This window comes from Diabrotica undecimpunctata, chromosome 6 (assembly GCF_040954645.1).
Source record: "Diabrotica undecimpunctata isolate CICGRU chromosome 6, icDiaUnde3, whole genome shotgun sequence".
In the NCBI taxonomy this organism is placed as follows: Eukaryota; Metazoa; Arthropoda; class Insecta; order Coleoptera; family Chrysomelidae; genus Diabrotica; species Diabrotica undecimpunctata.
This window is the reverse complement of record NC_092808.1, coordinates 141,341,832-141,356,772: the sequence shown is the minus strand read 5'-3', so window position 1 is coordinate 141,356,772 and position 14,941 is coordinate 141,341,832. Positions and strand designations below refer to the sequence as shown.

Below are 14,941 nucleotides of genomic sequence, written 5' to 3'. Positions count from 1 at the left end.
AACTTAAAACGCAAAGGTTTACCCAAGGTTAATCGAAAAACCCAATTTAACTACATTTAAAAGGAGGTAATTCTTTGAATTGTCGGCAATAACTAAATTTTTGATTGTTAGAAAGTTTAAATGTGAGGTTCTGTTTTACCAGAACGCATGTGCTGACAATTCAAGTAGTTCTTGAAAACTGAATGAAGTTAAATCCCAGTATAGGGAAATATTCTTTTAGAATTTCTTTTTTAATTATATTATTGTTCATGTATTATTATAATAATATCTTATTCAGATATATCTAAGAAAAGCAAGCGAATGTTATCTTTTTTTAGTTATTGAAAATTAATTATTAAAGTAGGTTAGTTGTTAATGGATATATCAGTCAAGTTAGTTATCTGTGATGTTGTATTGTTCTTGGTATCTGATTTAAATAAGAAGTAGTATATATCGCTTAGATTTTTAATGTCACTCTTAACATTGATGGAGAAATCGTTAAGGAAAATATAAGACATTTCAATGAAATCTCTTTTATTTAGATTCCATATCCAGGAGATTTATTGTTCTCACGGTGGAGAATTGTAGTGTTAGTATAGTCCATGAGATGACCAGTGGAATGGACATGTTTGGCTAATGCACAACGGTCAGGGTGAAGTCGAGAATCACTTTTGTATAGTGTAATACGTGATTTCAATAAGTGAGATGTTTGGCCGATGTAGGAGTTGCTGCAAGAGAGGCATGGAATGTTGTAGACAATGTTACTAAGCCTATCTATGGGAGTCTTATCTTTTATCTTAGAATAAAGATTATTAATTGTTAGGGCTGATCTACAAGCCACATTAAGTTTAATGTTGTTATTATTATTACCAAAACTATTTTCAACACTTTTCAGAATCCTTGTTAACCCCGGAGTGATATCTCTGAAATATGGTAGTGAAAAATATTTGTTGATAGGAGTATCCGAGACTGGGTTCCCACTTAAGACATCAGGATCAGCATTGTTAGTCGCGAAGGAAGGTGAAGTATCTTCGTTATGGATAGTATTAAACAAAATCTTATTCACTAATGATGTTGGATAAGCGTTTGTAATAAAAAGTTTCTGTAGGATTTGTAGGTTTTTTGTATGAAATGAAGGATCTGATAGTTTTATTACTCTATTGTTCATCTATTTGATTAAGTTGACTTTGGTAGAATTATTTTGGTAAAAGTGGTAGTTAAGGTATCTACCAGAATGGGTCGGTTTTTGATACCAATCTATTTTAATGTTGTGGTTTTCCCTGATCATCCTTATGTCGAGAAAGAGGACGGACCAATTACCATCTTCCCGTTCTAAAACTTTGCAATGTTCCCATTATATGTTGTTAGTTTTTTTTTGTGTTACGGTCAATCTCATTGGAAGAGGCTAAGGATGCGATTAATGTATTGCATTTCCTTTGTAGAGAAGAAGTGGGATTGGATGTAAGTGAAATGTAAGATCTATCATTCTCAATGAGAGAAGAACACAGTTGTAAGTAGTGAGTTCTTTCTAAGATGACTGTAACATTACCTTTGTCTGCTTTTGTCACTAAGAGCTCAGGATTATATTTAAGAAATTTTTTAGTTTTAGTATATAAGTTATGAAAAAAAGTATTAGATGATTTAGAAGTATTCAAAATGAGATTAGTGATAATGTTAGTGGTTCTTGACCGGATTAAGTTTTGCTCTAATTCAGATGACAATGAAGAAATTATGTATTCTAAGTCTGCTAAAAGTTTTTTTACTTGAAAATCTTTTCCTAACTTTGGTTCGATATTAAATTTATTTCCTAATGCCAAGAAACCTAGAATATCATCAGGAATAGTTGTGGTAGATAAATTTTTAATCCATTCAAATGGATTAAAGATTTATACCAATTTTACCAAATTATAGACCTTTTATTTGAACCTGGTTTACCCAGCGTTCTTATATCAAGGCGACATCGAATCTTTTCAGAGTAATAGTAAGTTCTGCCGAAGATACCTTAGGTTCACCTGTAGGACTTTGATGATACTTTTAAAAAACGTATTTGGGGCAGAGGAGGTGAGCGATTAGAGTCACCTTTCTGCTCGTGTTCTTTTTATTTTTATTTCTAATCTGAAAAAAATGACTAATTTCAAAGTCTTCTTAGAGTGGTAAGACTTAGTCTATATTGCGCGGAGTACTAAACAGCTCACACTCATACTTTTCGACAGGTACGAATCCTGAAATTTCTATAATGTAGAACTCGACTGAATTTGGAGTACTAGGTCTTTGTCCTCTTTTGATTGTATAACTTTTCCGTTAGTTAAAAGAAAAATACGTGTCTTGAAACTTGGTATATAGGTTCTTCTTCGGATAAACAACACTATTGAATGTGTAGTCAATAGGGTCTCTTCTTTTTTAGTATATAATGCTTTAGTATATAATCCTTTACTTTACTCATAATTAATTATATCGTTACTTTATATTTCAGTCTGTTAATGATGACCTGCCTTCCGATTGTGAGTCTGACATTTACGAAGACATGGAACAAATGAACGAAAACTACATTTCTTCTTCAACTATAAATGACTCAACAGAGGATTTAGTCGATCCACAAAATCGGACAATAACTTTTACGAAAAGTCTTTGGTGTGAAATTCCTGAAGTAGTGAAGTCGACCGTTTTAAGTAAGTGTTCAGTTAAGTACTAAAGCCTGATTGTAAGTCAGTATCCTAATCCTTAGTATCATACTCCTAAATATTTTAAATGTGAACATTACCCAATTGTTTGTCCTTAAAAGATTCCAATACCCATATTTAAATCTCTCCTAATCATCTCCCGTAACGCTCGCGCTAATCAAGTAAGTGAATAAAAGTCTCCGTTCTCCAGGCATCTTCCACCATATTGTAGAAAATTTTAAAATATGGAGTGAGAATTAAATGCTCAGGAAATGAACAGTGCAAACTTTTAAGTACATCTTAAACATTGATGAATTTTTGTTTCTTTGGAAATCATTGACATCCAAAATTTCTTCGTGATTCTTAAATTAATTCGTGTGCTTCCCACATGTGTTTTATATACAAGATATTTTATGTATTTTCAATATATGTACATTTGCAAACAATCTTTAGTTATGTGTTTTTAATTATTAATTATTAATTATTTGTAGGTACTTTAAGCTCCCAACAGAAAAAGCTGCAAGAAGCTAAGTTCGAAATCATTACGTCAGAAGCATCGTACTTACATTCACTCAATGTATTAGCGGATCATTTCGAAAAGAAGTTTAAGCACTCGAATATTGTAAATGAAATTGAGTTCGAAATTCTTTTTGGAAAAATTAAATCAGGTAAGGAAATATTGTGTGAATTTTATATTATTCTGTTTGTATGTATTGTAACCTTCAACTCTCTGTGGTTGAGGGATGTTATGAGCTGGAAGTGTTGGTCACCATTTTGTGTAACATGCCATGCTCTGATCGTCATCTAAGCGATCATTCTCATAGTGTTATTTAGCTGGACATCAATCTTTTGAACGTGAACACTGTTGATCCATGTTGGTACGTAATATTCAGCTACAGAATAAACGAAAGCTAGGCTTGAAGACTGGAGTGCGAATACCAATGCTGCCCATGTTATGCAGCAGAATTTCTGAATAGTGTGATTTCTTTGGTTTTTAGCTCATCGGCAACTGTAGGTCGTTCTGTCCAAAGTAGCGCCTAGGTTTATTGGGTATATACTTATTAAAAATATTATTTTAACGTTTCATCCATACCCTTAACCTTTCAATAGACGCAGCTTGTCAAGGAGACCGGTGGGAGTCAATGACGGTCAATTCTAAAGCCAATCGGAAGCTTTCGAGTGTCCCGGCTCTGTACCTTCTTTTAATAGGTACATTTATTGACTGAATATCATTGCAGTGTTGTTGCTCGAACTGTAAGTTTATAGTTTGTAAAACCGGTGCAGTGGACCGTGAGCAGAAATGACCAAAAAAGATTGTTAGCACTTTTTAAGGAAGTTACGACGGGTGATGAGTATGATGATGAAGAGGAATCGGGAAAAGAATATCATGTAGAAGAAAACTTGGAGGGAATCGATACGGAACAGGAAAATGAGGAATTAGATAATGAGACAGATTTTGCAATTGGTCCGTATTTTTTGGGCAAAGGTAATACAACAAAATGGACTAAGCATATTGCCCCTAAGAACGTCAGAACTCGAAGTGAAAATATTGTTCTACAGCTTTCGGGTTTAAAACAATGTGTCAGACAGAAAACCGATATTGTAGATATCTGGAACAATCTATTTGGTACTCATATGGTGCAAATAATTGTTGATGGGACCAATACAAAAATAGAAACAGAAAAGCAAAAGTTCAGTCGCGATCGAGTTGCGACTCGAGTTTGTTGGGTATACCCAACAAACATTGATGACATTCGTGCCCTTTTAGATCTCTTATATCTTGCAGGTGTAAGAAAGGCAATTCACATAAATACAACAGACTTGTGGAAAACGGACTGCACTGGTATAGAGGTTTTCCGACTGTCAATGAACATTACAAAATTCCGAAATTGACTAAAGTACATGCGAACTAATTATGTCAATATAAGGCATGATAGAGTCAGTTTGGATAAATTAGCGCAAATAAGAGATCTTATTACCAAGTGGAATGAACATAAAAAAAAAATGTTTCTCTTATTCGCAATACGTAACCGTGGACGAGAAGTTGGAGGTTTTTAGAGGACGGTGCTCGTTCCGCCAGTACATACCAAGCAAACCCAATAGAAACGGTATAAAAATATTTGCACTGTTTGAGGCGAAGTTATTTTATATTAGTAACATGTAAGTATACGTTGGCAAAAACCAAGTGGGTGGTCCATACTATCTAGACACTAGTACCAAGGCAGTCGCGGAACGGGCCTGTTAACATATCTAAGAGAAATGTTATCATCGACAATTGGTACACCAGCGTTGATCTTGGTATAATCTTGAAGGAAAATGGTTTAACTCTATTGGAAACAATAAAAGTAAATAGAAGAGAAATTCCTGCATAATTCTCTAACAATCAAGGAGGATCTATTTGCTCTAGTACATTTGGGTTTGGTCCACGAGGAATACTAGTGTCATATAAACAAAAAAAAAATAAAAATGTTCTGTTATATTCCACTATGAACCTTGGGGACGACGTTGATCTTATAACTGGAAAACCGGAAATCATATTAGCATATAACAGCAGAAAAAGCGGTATTGATAACGTAGATAAATAATTATGCGCATAATATGGTATGGCACGTTGTAGTAGAAGATGACCTATGGTCGTTTTGTACAGCCTTTTAAATGTTACAGCATTAAATTCCTTTGTTATGGACCGACGAGGAGTTTTGACAAATTTAGAATTTAGCCTTATGTACGACCACCAAAAGAATCGAAGCCAAAATGTCCATATCCCAAGACAATAAAGATTCGACTAAAGGAGATCTGTCATTTGGATGAAGATGTCGTGCCAGTTCAAAGAACTCCTTGAGCAATTGGGAGGTGTGGTGACTGTGGATGGAAAAAGAATCAAAAAACAAAATTTTTGTTCGATTTGTAAAAAGTATTTTGTAAATGTAAATCCAATTTGCAATGACTGTAACACTATTCGGGCTTAATTTTATTTTTTATGATAAGTCTTAGTGAAATAATATTTTATTTTTGTTTAAGATAGTTCTTGAAGACTAATATAATATGTTCTAATTTTAAATTAATTGTAATTTGTTTAGTAAAAAAAGAGAATAAATCAAACTATTACAAATATAGTGGACTATTTGTTGTGCTACGTAAATAAACATTATAAATGAACAAAATATGTCAATAATAATAAATAATGTTAAAAAAACTACAAACAATTGATTATTTTATTGTAATTTAAACAAAACGCATCCAGAGGACTATTTTTATGACCGGTGTAGTAGACCGTGTGCGGCTACTGATACACAAAATTAAACTGCGTCTACTGAAATGTTAATGAAATAAAACGAAGCGTTTGTAAATTACGCACCTATTTGTTTTTGATCTCAGATTAGAGCCCTGAGAGTTTACTCTACCTTATTTTTTAAATGCTTTATAGTAGATGATTCTTAAAGTTCTGCGGTAGTTATTATCTAAAAAGAAAGCAAAACTAGGAAATATATAACGAAAGTGTTATTTTATAAGATATCATATGTATAGTCCGTCTAGAAAATATCCGGAAAAAAGAAACTAGACTTATAATTTTACGGTATTTATTTCTATCACTTAAAATATAAAATTTTAACAAATAATTCATCTCATTTACTTATACAACCTCCATTTAAATCTAAACACTTAACTAAACGTCCAGGTACACCCGAAACTAGGTTAAGGCCATAATTTTCGGTAATGGTGTTCCAGGCCTGTAAAACTGACCGAATTAAACCTTCTTTATCTCGTGGCGCTGCTCGTTCCACTTCAATCTTCATCAGTCTCCATATGTTTTCAATGGGGCTAAGATCTGGAGATGCGGCTGGCCACGGAATTGTTGCCAATTTGTGTTCTTGCATCCAAGCTTGAGTATAAGTAAAAGTATGGCATCTTGCTGAAAATGCAACCCCTCCCCAAACCATTATTTTAGTGGGAAATATGGAAATTTGAACGGTAACATTTTCTCTTGGTATGACTTTTAGATGTATTACACCAAGCTGGAAACAACTTTCATTAGATATAAAGACATTATTAAAATTATTTTCTCGAAAACGATGACAAAAATCTATTCTTCGTTGCCTTTGCAGAGGTGTCATTGTAGGGATTTTTTTTGGATTCCTTGATATGTAGCCTAGCTTTTTCAGTAAGATGCGGACAGTTTCTGGGCACACACACTTTTATTCTTCGTTGATTTCCAAATCTGTTCGCTAATTTTCGAAACCCTAGGCGCGGATTTTGTCGTCCTAAAAGCACTAAAGTTCGACCACTAAAGCATTTAAATTGTTTCCGCGAATCTTACGTGGTCTACCCGAAACTGGTCTATGTCTCATATCTATGCCATTTTTTATCCTCTTTATTGTCTCATACAATGCACTTTTTCCGAGTTCAGTCAATTGCACTAATTTTTTAACGTTTTGGACACCCTTCCTATACAAATATTCCACCACTTTTCTTTTTTCTACTTGTGACATTATTTTACAAATCTTAAGTCTGTTTACAAACAACAATATTTGACAGATGGTGTTGTGATGCGATTTTGTCCATAACCTACTATCGGCACAACCTACTTGATGCATTACTTTTGTCTTAAAATGTTACAAAAAGGAAATCTATTAAAATTAGGAAAAATATAAAATTCCGGATACTTTTTAGACAGACTATATATAAACAAAATTGTACGTAAGGCATTATTTTAAAGATATTACTAACAGATCATGGATATCTTCCATCAATATTAACAAATTTATTTTAATGTGTTTTTTTAAATGTGTAATCAATATGTTCACTTGTTCTGTTTATTATAGAGTTAGTTTATTACATTGACAAAACATATATTTCCTTAAAAATTAAGTATTTATTTTTACTTGTTGCAGTGAGAGCTTGCTCCAGAAAAATACTCCACGATTTTGAGAAATGCTGGCAAAGTAATGTTCTTCTTGATGGACTCTGTGATCTTGTACAAAGGCATGCTGAAGAAAATTTTCATGTATATATACCTTACTGTGAAAATCAAATCCTAATTAGTGAAACTCTTAATAAATTAAAGTAAGTAAACAATATACACACAACCAAACTTATAAGGAATCATCAGATATTTCTTATTATTTTAAACGAATTTTAAAAAACCAACCTACAAAGTCAAAGAATATTTATTTTAAAGAAATGTTATCACCAACACATAGAAATTAAAGAAACCGATAAATTTTTAAATAATAAAGAAATTCTTTGTCAATAGTATACAAAGTTTCAATGTACAAGGAATAATGGTTAAATTGTTTTTATTTATTTATGTTTTTTGTAGTAGTCGGTGTAACTAACCCTAGGCCTTATGCAAGCTCCAATTCGCGAGGGAATTCTCCCAAACAAAGAAACAAATTGTTAAGATTTTATTGTGGTAGGCTGTTTCCTTTTTTCAAGAGCAGCTTATACTAGCTGTACGGTGTTTTGTAAATTATACCGGCGAGGTCTAATTCTTTTTTTAGGCATATTCCACAAATGCTCTATAGAGTTAAGATCGGGTGAGCAAGCAAGCCACTACGGAATAGTGATATCTTCTGCTGTAAGGAAGTCTGTAGTGACTCTAGTCTGTAGCTGGTATGGGGAGGTGCATAATCATACCTGAAATTAAAATTTTTTTCACTACACTTTTTTAGAGTTAACTACAGGTTCTAAAACCAAACCAACATACCTGCAAGCTATTAAAGTTAGTTGAATGGAAATTAAAGGAGTTTTTTCACCGACTATATTACTTCCCCAGAACATAACACTCCCTCCTTTATGTCTGTGAACAAATCTGGCTATTTCGATTCCGGCTTTTTATACTCGCCCTCTAAGTACACGAATTCATCGGATATATGATTTTTCACAAATCCTGGTTTCGTCTGAAAATAGCACATTTTCCAATGTTCCAGTTTTGGTATTGAAGACACCAGTTTAGGCGATGAATCTTGTGCTGCCTGGTTAACTCGGGAACCCGTAACTGTCTACTGCTGCATAGTCTTTGGGTACGAAGTCTTCCTCTTATCATTTTAACTGAAACACTTACACCTGTACCTTCCAAAAGTTGTTTTTGGAGTTGCGGGCGAGAAAGTGTTGGGCCTCTTCTAGCTACTTTGACAATAAAACGATCGTGGCAAGCCGTTGTTACTTTTTGGTGACTTTATCTTTGTCTTCTTTTTAGCTTTCCTAACTGCTGATACCTAGGATACCTTTTAACACAACGACCTGTGTTACGCCTATCACTGCAGCTATGTTGCTCTGAGACATTCCTTGCTCCACAACCATTAATCTTTCCCCTTTATTTTCGTTCAATTTACAACTAAAAAAAACTATACCGTACCGGGCTGTGTTATCTGATTGTTTTATTGGTTTGTTTATGTTCAATAAAAACCTTTATTCTTCGCAACAATAACAAGTTTTTTCAAAAAAAAATTAATATTGGTTTGAAATACATGGTGATTCCATATTAGTTTGGTTGTGTGTATATATTTATTTTAGCAAATCTTTGGTCGCCAGAGAAGCTTCTAAATCTGTGCTCGATAGTTTTTGAACTAATAATGTTTATTATTTTATTTTAAATTTTTTTATGACTCTTCTTTTGGTTATAGCCTTCATGTAGGGATATATATAGTTCATCCCAAACACTTCTTTCAGTGCGTCACAGTTAATCGAATTCTCTCTAACGCATTAAGCTAGAAGTGACAGAAAAAAAACGTGAGTCTGTGATTATTATACATAGAACTTAGAAAATTATATATCGTTCACGGGTATTTGCATATTGAATCGAATTCTACTTACGGATATATAATTGGTTGGAGTTTACAATACGCTAAATAGATATCCAATCAATGATGCGCATAAATATAATTTGACGCAGACGGTCTCGATAGTGACAGTACTTTGACAGTGTCAACTGATAAAATGATAATTGTCATTCCAGGTTAGTATTTTCAGACATTTTACAGTGAAAATTTAATTTTGTATTTAAGTACTGTCATAAAAATATTTTAAATATGCCGAGATATACCGAGAATGAACAAAGACTAATATTAAAATTATTAAATTATTTTCAATTAGAAAAAGAGGCTGGGACAACTTTATTACCAGTTTCTGACGTTCTTGAAGTAAGTTTTAAATTATTCTAAACAATATTCATATTAGTAGTTTAAATACTATACATTTTAGCCATAGTATTTGAAATAAATAATAATAAATACATAAATAAATCTTAGCTAATTAAGCACTTTTCTTGGAATGTATAGAATAGGAATTATGACAAACTGCCGTTCCAATATAATGCGCAATAAAATTTTTTATACAGGACGGGACCTCTAATATGTAAATTAAAAAAAAAATTTGAATTAAAGTTTTTACTCCACATTTAAAAAAAAATAACCTTTTCACATTTAGCCGATTACGATCCTTCAACTGTCAGATTTAACTAAAATGTCATGCAATAATTCTCGACATTCTTAAAATCCTATATGACGTCAAAATTAGTGACGCATTGAAAGAAGGGTTTGGGACAGACTGTAAACTCAATTCGTAAATTCTTATGCTTATAAAGCCTTTCGTTAATTTTATTCAGGATTTTATTCGATAGTTATATAACAAATTTAATAAAATGATGAATTTTTAGGGAAAGAACAGACTTTGCAGAATTTTTAAATCAACTGGAATCTAGTCCCGCTTGCCAATTCTTATCGTTATATTCATTTCTAATGCTACCGATGCAAAGGATAACCAGATGGCCTCTGCTAGTAGATGCGATTTTAAAAAGACTGTCGGAGTCCGATCCAGAATATCTCACGTGCCAATATGCTTTAGCAACTATGAATAAGGTAATATATGTTAAGACTAGATTGTGATAATCATTAATGTTGTAAGCGTTTTTAGAATGTGGTTGCTGCATAATGTGATAATATTGTTCTACAAATGTTTATGTGCAAAATTTCTTAAGTTGTATTAGCATTTTTGACTTTGTAGCCTCTGTCAATTCATTATATATCTATATATTTAAATATAACGTTTTCATTTCGATGGTACTCAAAACTGGACTACCAAGAAAAGTAGTGTACATCGAGAAGCTTAATTTTAGTCCAAAATTTTCCTATTATATTATATTTTTTTAAATATATTATACAGGGTCACGGGAGGCCCATATATTGGGATGCAAAACAGTTTTGCCTCAAAAAAAATTAATTTAGGAACAAAAGTAGTTCAAATATCGTTTCACAGTAACGATGGAAGTGATAAATTTTGTTGATCTCATGAGAATCATGAAAAATGGTAAAAATTGCTAAATGGTATTTATTTAACATATTCATTTGCCGAGAAAAGCAACAATTGCGTATGAAAGCTGCCCTCTTTACCTTTAAAACTCATTGTTATTTTTGCTGAGTTAATACAATTTTTATTTAAAATTAAATTAAAAGTGATAGTCCGCAAAAAGTGAAAATTATGTAATAGTGCGAAAAATTTCAAACCATATAACATCCCTTTTAAGGGAAATGAATCTTAATTACAAGTTAACATTTTTATGTAGGTAATTGTTATTATTATTTACATGCAAATGAAATAAAACTTTTTTTAATCTTTTAGTTAAATCTTATAAACTACTTTTATCAGACCTATAGGTCTAATAACCTATAGGTCTGGTTATTATACCTATAACCTATAGGTATAATAACATACCTGTATCTGTCTATTAAAGGAACAAGTATTTATAATGCATTATTCTGTACACAACTATACGTATCCGCTTATTAGTGAAATTAAGTTAACTACATCTACACAGTGTTGAATACGGCTCTGATTAGAATGACTCGTATATCGGCAGTCTAGTAGCAACACGCACCTGAGAGTTTTAACAATACTCATACAAAGCAAATTATTGTAACATGACGCCTGATAATATTCTATTTAATTCATACTCCTTGGGAAGTGAATGTCTTTTCAAACGGTAAGAATAAATTTTTCCTAAAGCTAAATAGACTTCCAAAAGTCAATTGTACCGGAGTACATTTGTTTTTATTTATAAATGTTGTTCTGTGCATATCACATTTTGCGTAAAATATATTTTTTCCAATTTTAAAAAAAATGTTACCACACGGATTTTAACCCTGTAGACTCTTTGTCAAACTCTATACGTAAAATACTATTTTAAGTTGAATGAAAAAGACAGCAAAGATTTGATTTCACGCACAAAGCGTCTATGTATCTGTTGATACGTATTTCGATTTAATAAGTCTCATCACAACAGTTATTCATAGGCGTTCTCAACGTGAAAAATAAATATTTTCTGTCTTTTAAGAAGAAACAATAAAATGACTTCGTTATGGACGCAATAGCGACATCTGATAGAAAAATCCGTAAAATAGTTTCGAAACAAATTCAGATTTCTGCTTTAATCTGAACCTTCTAAAATTGCAATCTATCAATCTATCAGATGTCGCTATTGCGAAGCCATTTTATTGTTGCTTTTTAAAAGACAGAAAAGATTTATTTTTTAGGTTGAGAACGCCTATGAATAACAGTTCTGATGAGACTTATTAAGTCGAATTACGTATCAACAGATACATAGACGCTTTGTGCGTGAAATCAAATATTTCCTGTCTTTTTCATTTTATTCGGATCTTATCTGTATGACTACAAGAAACAAATTCGTTAAGGATTTCTGCTTAGTTGATAGACATGCCGTGAAATGCAAATTTTAGATTCCCCATGTCTCTATTAACATCTTTATCAACGTCTGTTATACCTTGCGATTTTAGAAGGTTCAGATTAAAGCAGAAATCTGAATTTGTTTCGAAACTATTTTACGGATTTTACTATTTTAAGTATATATTCTACGATTATAATATTGTTATATATTAATGTTTTTCAGACTGTAACTCAATGCAACGAAGCAGCTAGGAAGAAAGAACAAGAATTAGAACTTACTAAAATTTCCGAGAGTTTGGTATTCGACAAAGATGTTCCACCAATAGAAATTAATACTCAAGGCAGATATATTATTAGATCAGGATCATTGGTATGTTACCAATCCAGAAATGAAGATCAAACCAAAATGACATTCGGAAGACGTTTTAGCAAAATTAGTTTACATATATTTTTATTTAATGATCTGTTTGTGGTTAGCAAAAAGAAGAGGTAAGTTAATTTATAATTTATAATAGTAGAGCTGTTTTTGTTCTTCTTCTACTAGTGTCGAATCCACTAATTGAGGGAGATCTATGTCCAGCAGTGGATAAGCAAAGATTGAATGATGATGTATGTTGAGTAAACTCCTTGTTAGTAAATAAAATCGACCTCATTGTCTGTGTAGAGTCGTTTATTATATTTGAACTATTGTTCCTTGATAAGGAACAATAGTTCAAATAAGATAATTAAATAAAATAAATAAAATAAGATAATTTTTTTTTGTGAATAAAAACTCAATCCTCAAATCCATTTGAATTCACAACTCTTCAGCTTTTACACCCAGTAAGTTAACGCTCTTACCCTGCGCTACCGAAACGTTAAGAATATTTTATATTCAATAAACATACTTAAAATAATCTATATTTTATTCTCCATAATTGAATCTGCATAATTGAGTTGAGTAATGTTTTTTTCAGCGAATTCTTGTATACAGTAATCCATTACTGCCCAAGGAATTTTATAGAATTGAGGAGTGTCGACATGTTTCCAGGATTAAGGAAAAAAGATGTTATGGACAAAAATTTATTGTACTTATCCGTGTTGGAGAATCACCATAAAAAAGTAGTGGAATTTGTAAGTACTCTATTATGTATATTTAATAGGTTTTAAAGGAATTGCTTCTGAATATGAATCTAACAATTATGCAAATTTGATCTAGAAGTTAACTGTAATTTTACTAATACAATAAAAAGAAATAATAATTCATAAATGAAAATTTTATCTTATTATTTTAATATTTGTTTATGAATATATTTTTGCGAGTTCTCGAAGCGTTTTTAAAATAATTTATTTGTGTAAAAAAGTATTCGAAAACAAACTGGCAATGTTTGAATTCTTTCAGATTTTTCAAAATATTGGTTGATTTTTGCATAAATTTGACAATATCTGCGAATTACTTTTTGCAACACAACTATTTTATATACTCCGAATCGAAAATGATAACATTATTTCTATACAATATATTGTCCTCTATAACACCATACATCAAACAAAAAACGTAAACGTAAAAAACAAGCGATAGAACAATTCATAATGCCATTGTTAAATATAATATTTTTTTTTAACTTATCTGATTAAGTGCCTTAACAACACTTGAATTACATATTTCAGAAACATCATAATTCCATTTTTATAAAATGTTGAGAAATTAGAAAAAACCTTATTTCATGAAATATTTTAAAAAACCTGTTGTGCTTTTGTAATAAAATCATGAGATTAATGTGTTTTAATCAGTTTGCATAAAAAAGTGGTGAATTTTAGCTTTATATGTATATGTTTTTTTCTTTTTTACTTTTGTGGATTTTTGGGGATTTTAAAATATACACATTTTTCAATGATGTAAAAATAAGAAAACATGTTTTATATAAACATTTATTCAAAAATATGGGCATATTTGATTTGAATCTCCCTCGCATATTGGCAAATTGATGATTATGATTATTTTGTTTTATTTAGGATTATATTACAAGTTATGGGAAACCCAATTTTACAATTTCTCTATCCAAGAATAAATAGAAAAATAAAAAGCATTTCTCCGTAAAAGTCCTTGACTTCTTCATTATCTGGTAGATACTTTTCCAGTTTTCTCAAGTCTTACATCTTCTTGATATTAATAGGAATATGTCCTTCGGTGTATGCTTTTCTTGTAGGGAAACTAGTAACATCCTTGTTGCTATTTCGTAGCCGAAAATAATGATCTATCGAGCCATCTATGTTCTCTTTTGTAATAACAATTCCATCGTGATCACTCGAATGAATAAAGTGTCGAAAGTTGGATATTTTAAAAGCAATTTTTTTATTTCTTTCGATATTTCTGCCCAAAGATTCATTGGAGAGTATCGTCTTTTTAAAATACGTGGGCCACCATCCTTTAAAGTTCAATATGTTATTAGAATTCGGAAAACTACAGTAAATCGGTGTAAACTCTTGTTAGATGTTATGATAAGTTATACATACTCTTTTAACGTGTAAATCCTGTCTGTTTTTTAAATTTCCTTTTAAGAACGGAAAAATCCCGATCACACGGTAGAAATGGTTAATATTTTTAAATTCTGGATTGTTGTCACGAAAATGTAATAAAA

The 14,941-nt window shown here is 31.5% G+C and overlaps 1 protein-coding gene across 3 annotated transcripts in view; it reads left to right on the top strand.

The window, feature by feature from the left end:
* The window catches only part of Exn (Ephexin), a 131,853-nt gene that overhangs the window by 99,264 nt on the left and 17,648 nt on the right, over nucleotides 1-14,941 (top strand). For all 3 annotated transcript variants that reach the window (XM_072535544.1, XM_072535545.1, XM_072535546.1), the window contains 6 exons: nucleotides 2,453-2,648; nucleotides 3,131-3,307; nucleotides 7,532-7,703; nucleotides 10,297-10,498; nucleotides 12,544-12,809; nucleotides 13,277-13,433. In XM_072535544.1, coding sequence (XP_072391645.1) covers nucleotides 2,453-2,648; nucleotides 3,131-3,307; nucleotides 7,532-7,703; nucleotides 10,297-10,498; nucleotides 12,544-12,809; nucleotides 13,277-13,433 — 1,170 coding nt within the window. The remainder of the gene's footprint in view (nucleotides 1-2,452; nucleotides 2,649-3,130; nucleotides 3,308-7,531; nucleotides 7,704-10,296; nucleotides 10,499-12,543; nucleotides 12,810-13,276; nucleotides 13,434-14,941) is intronic.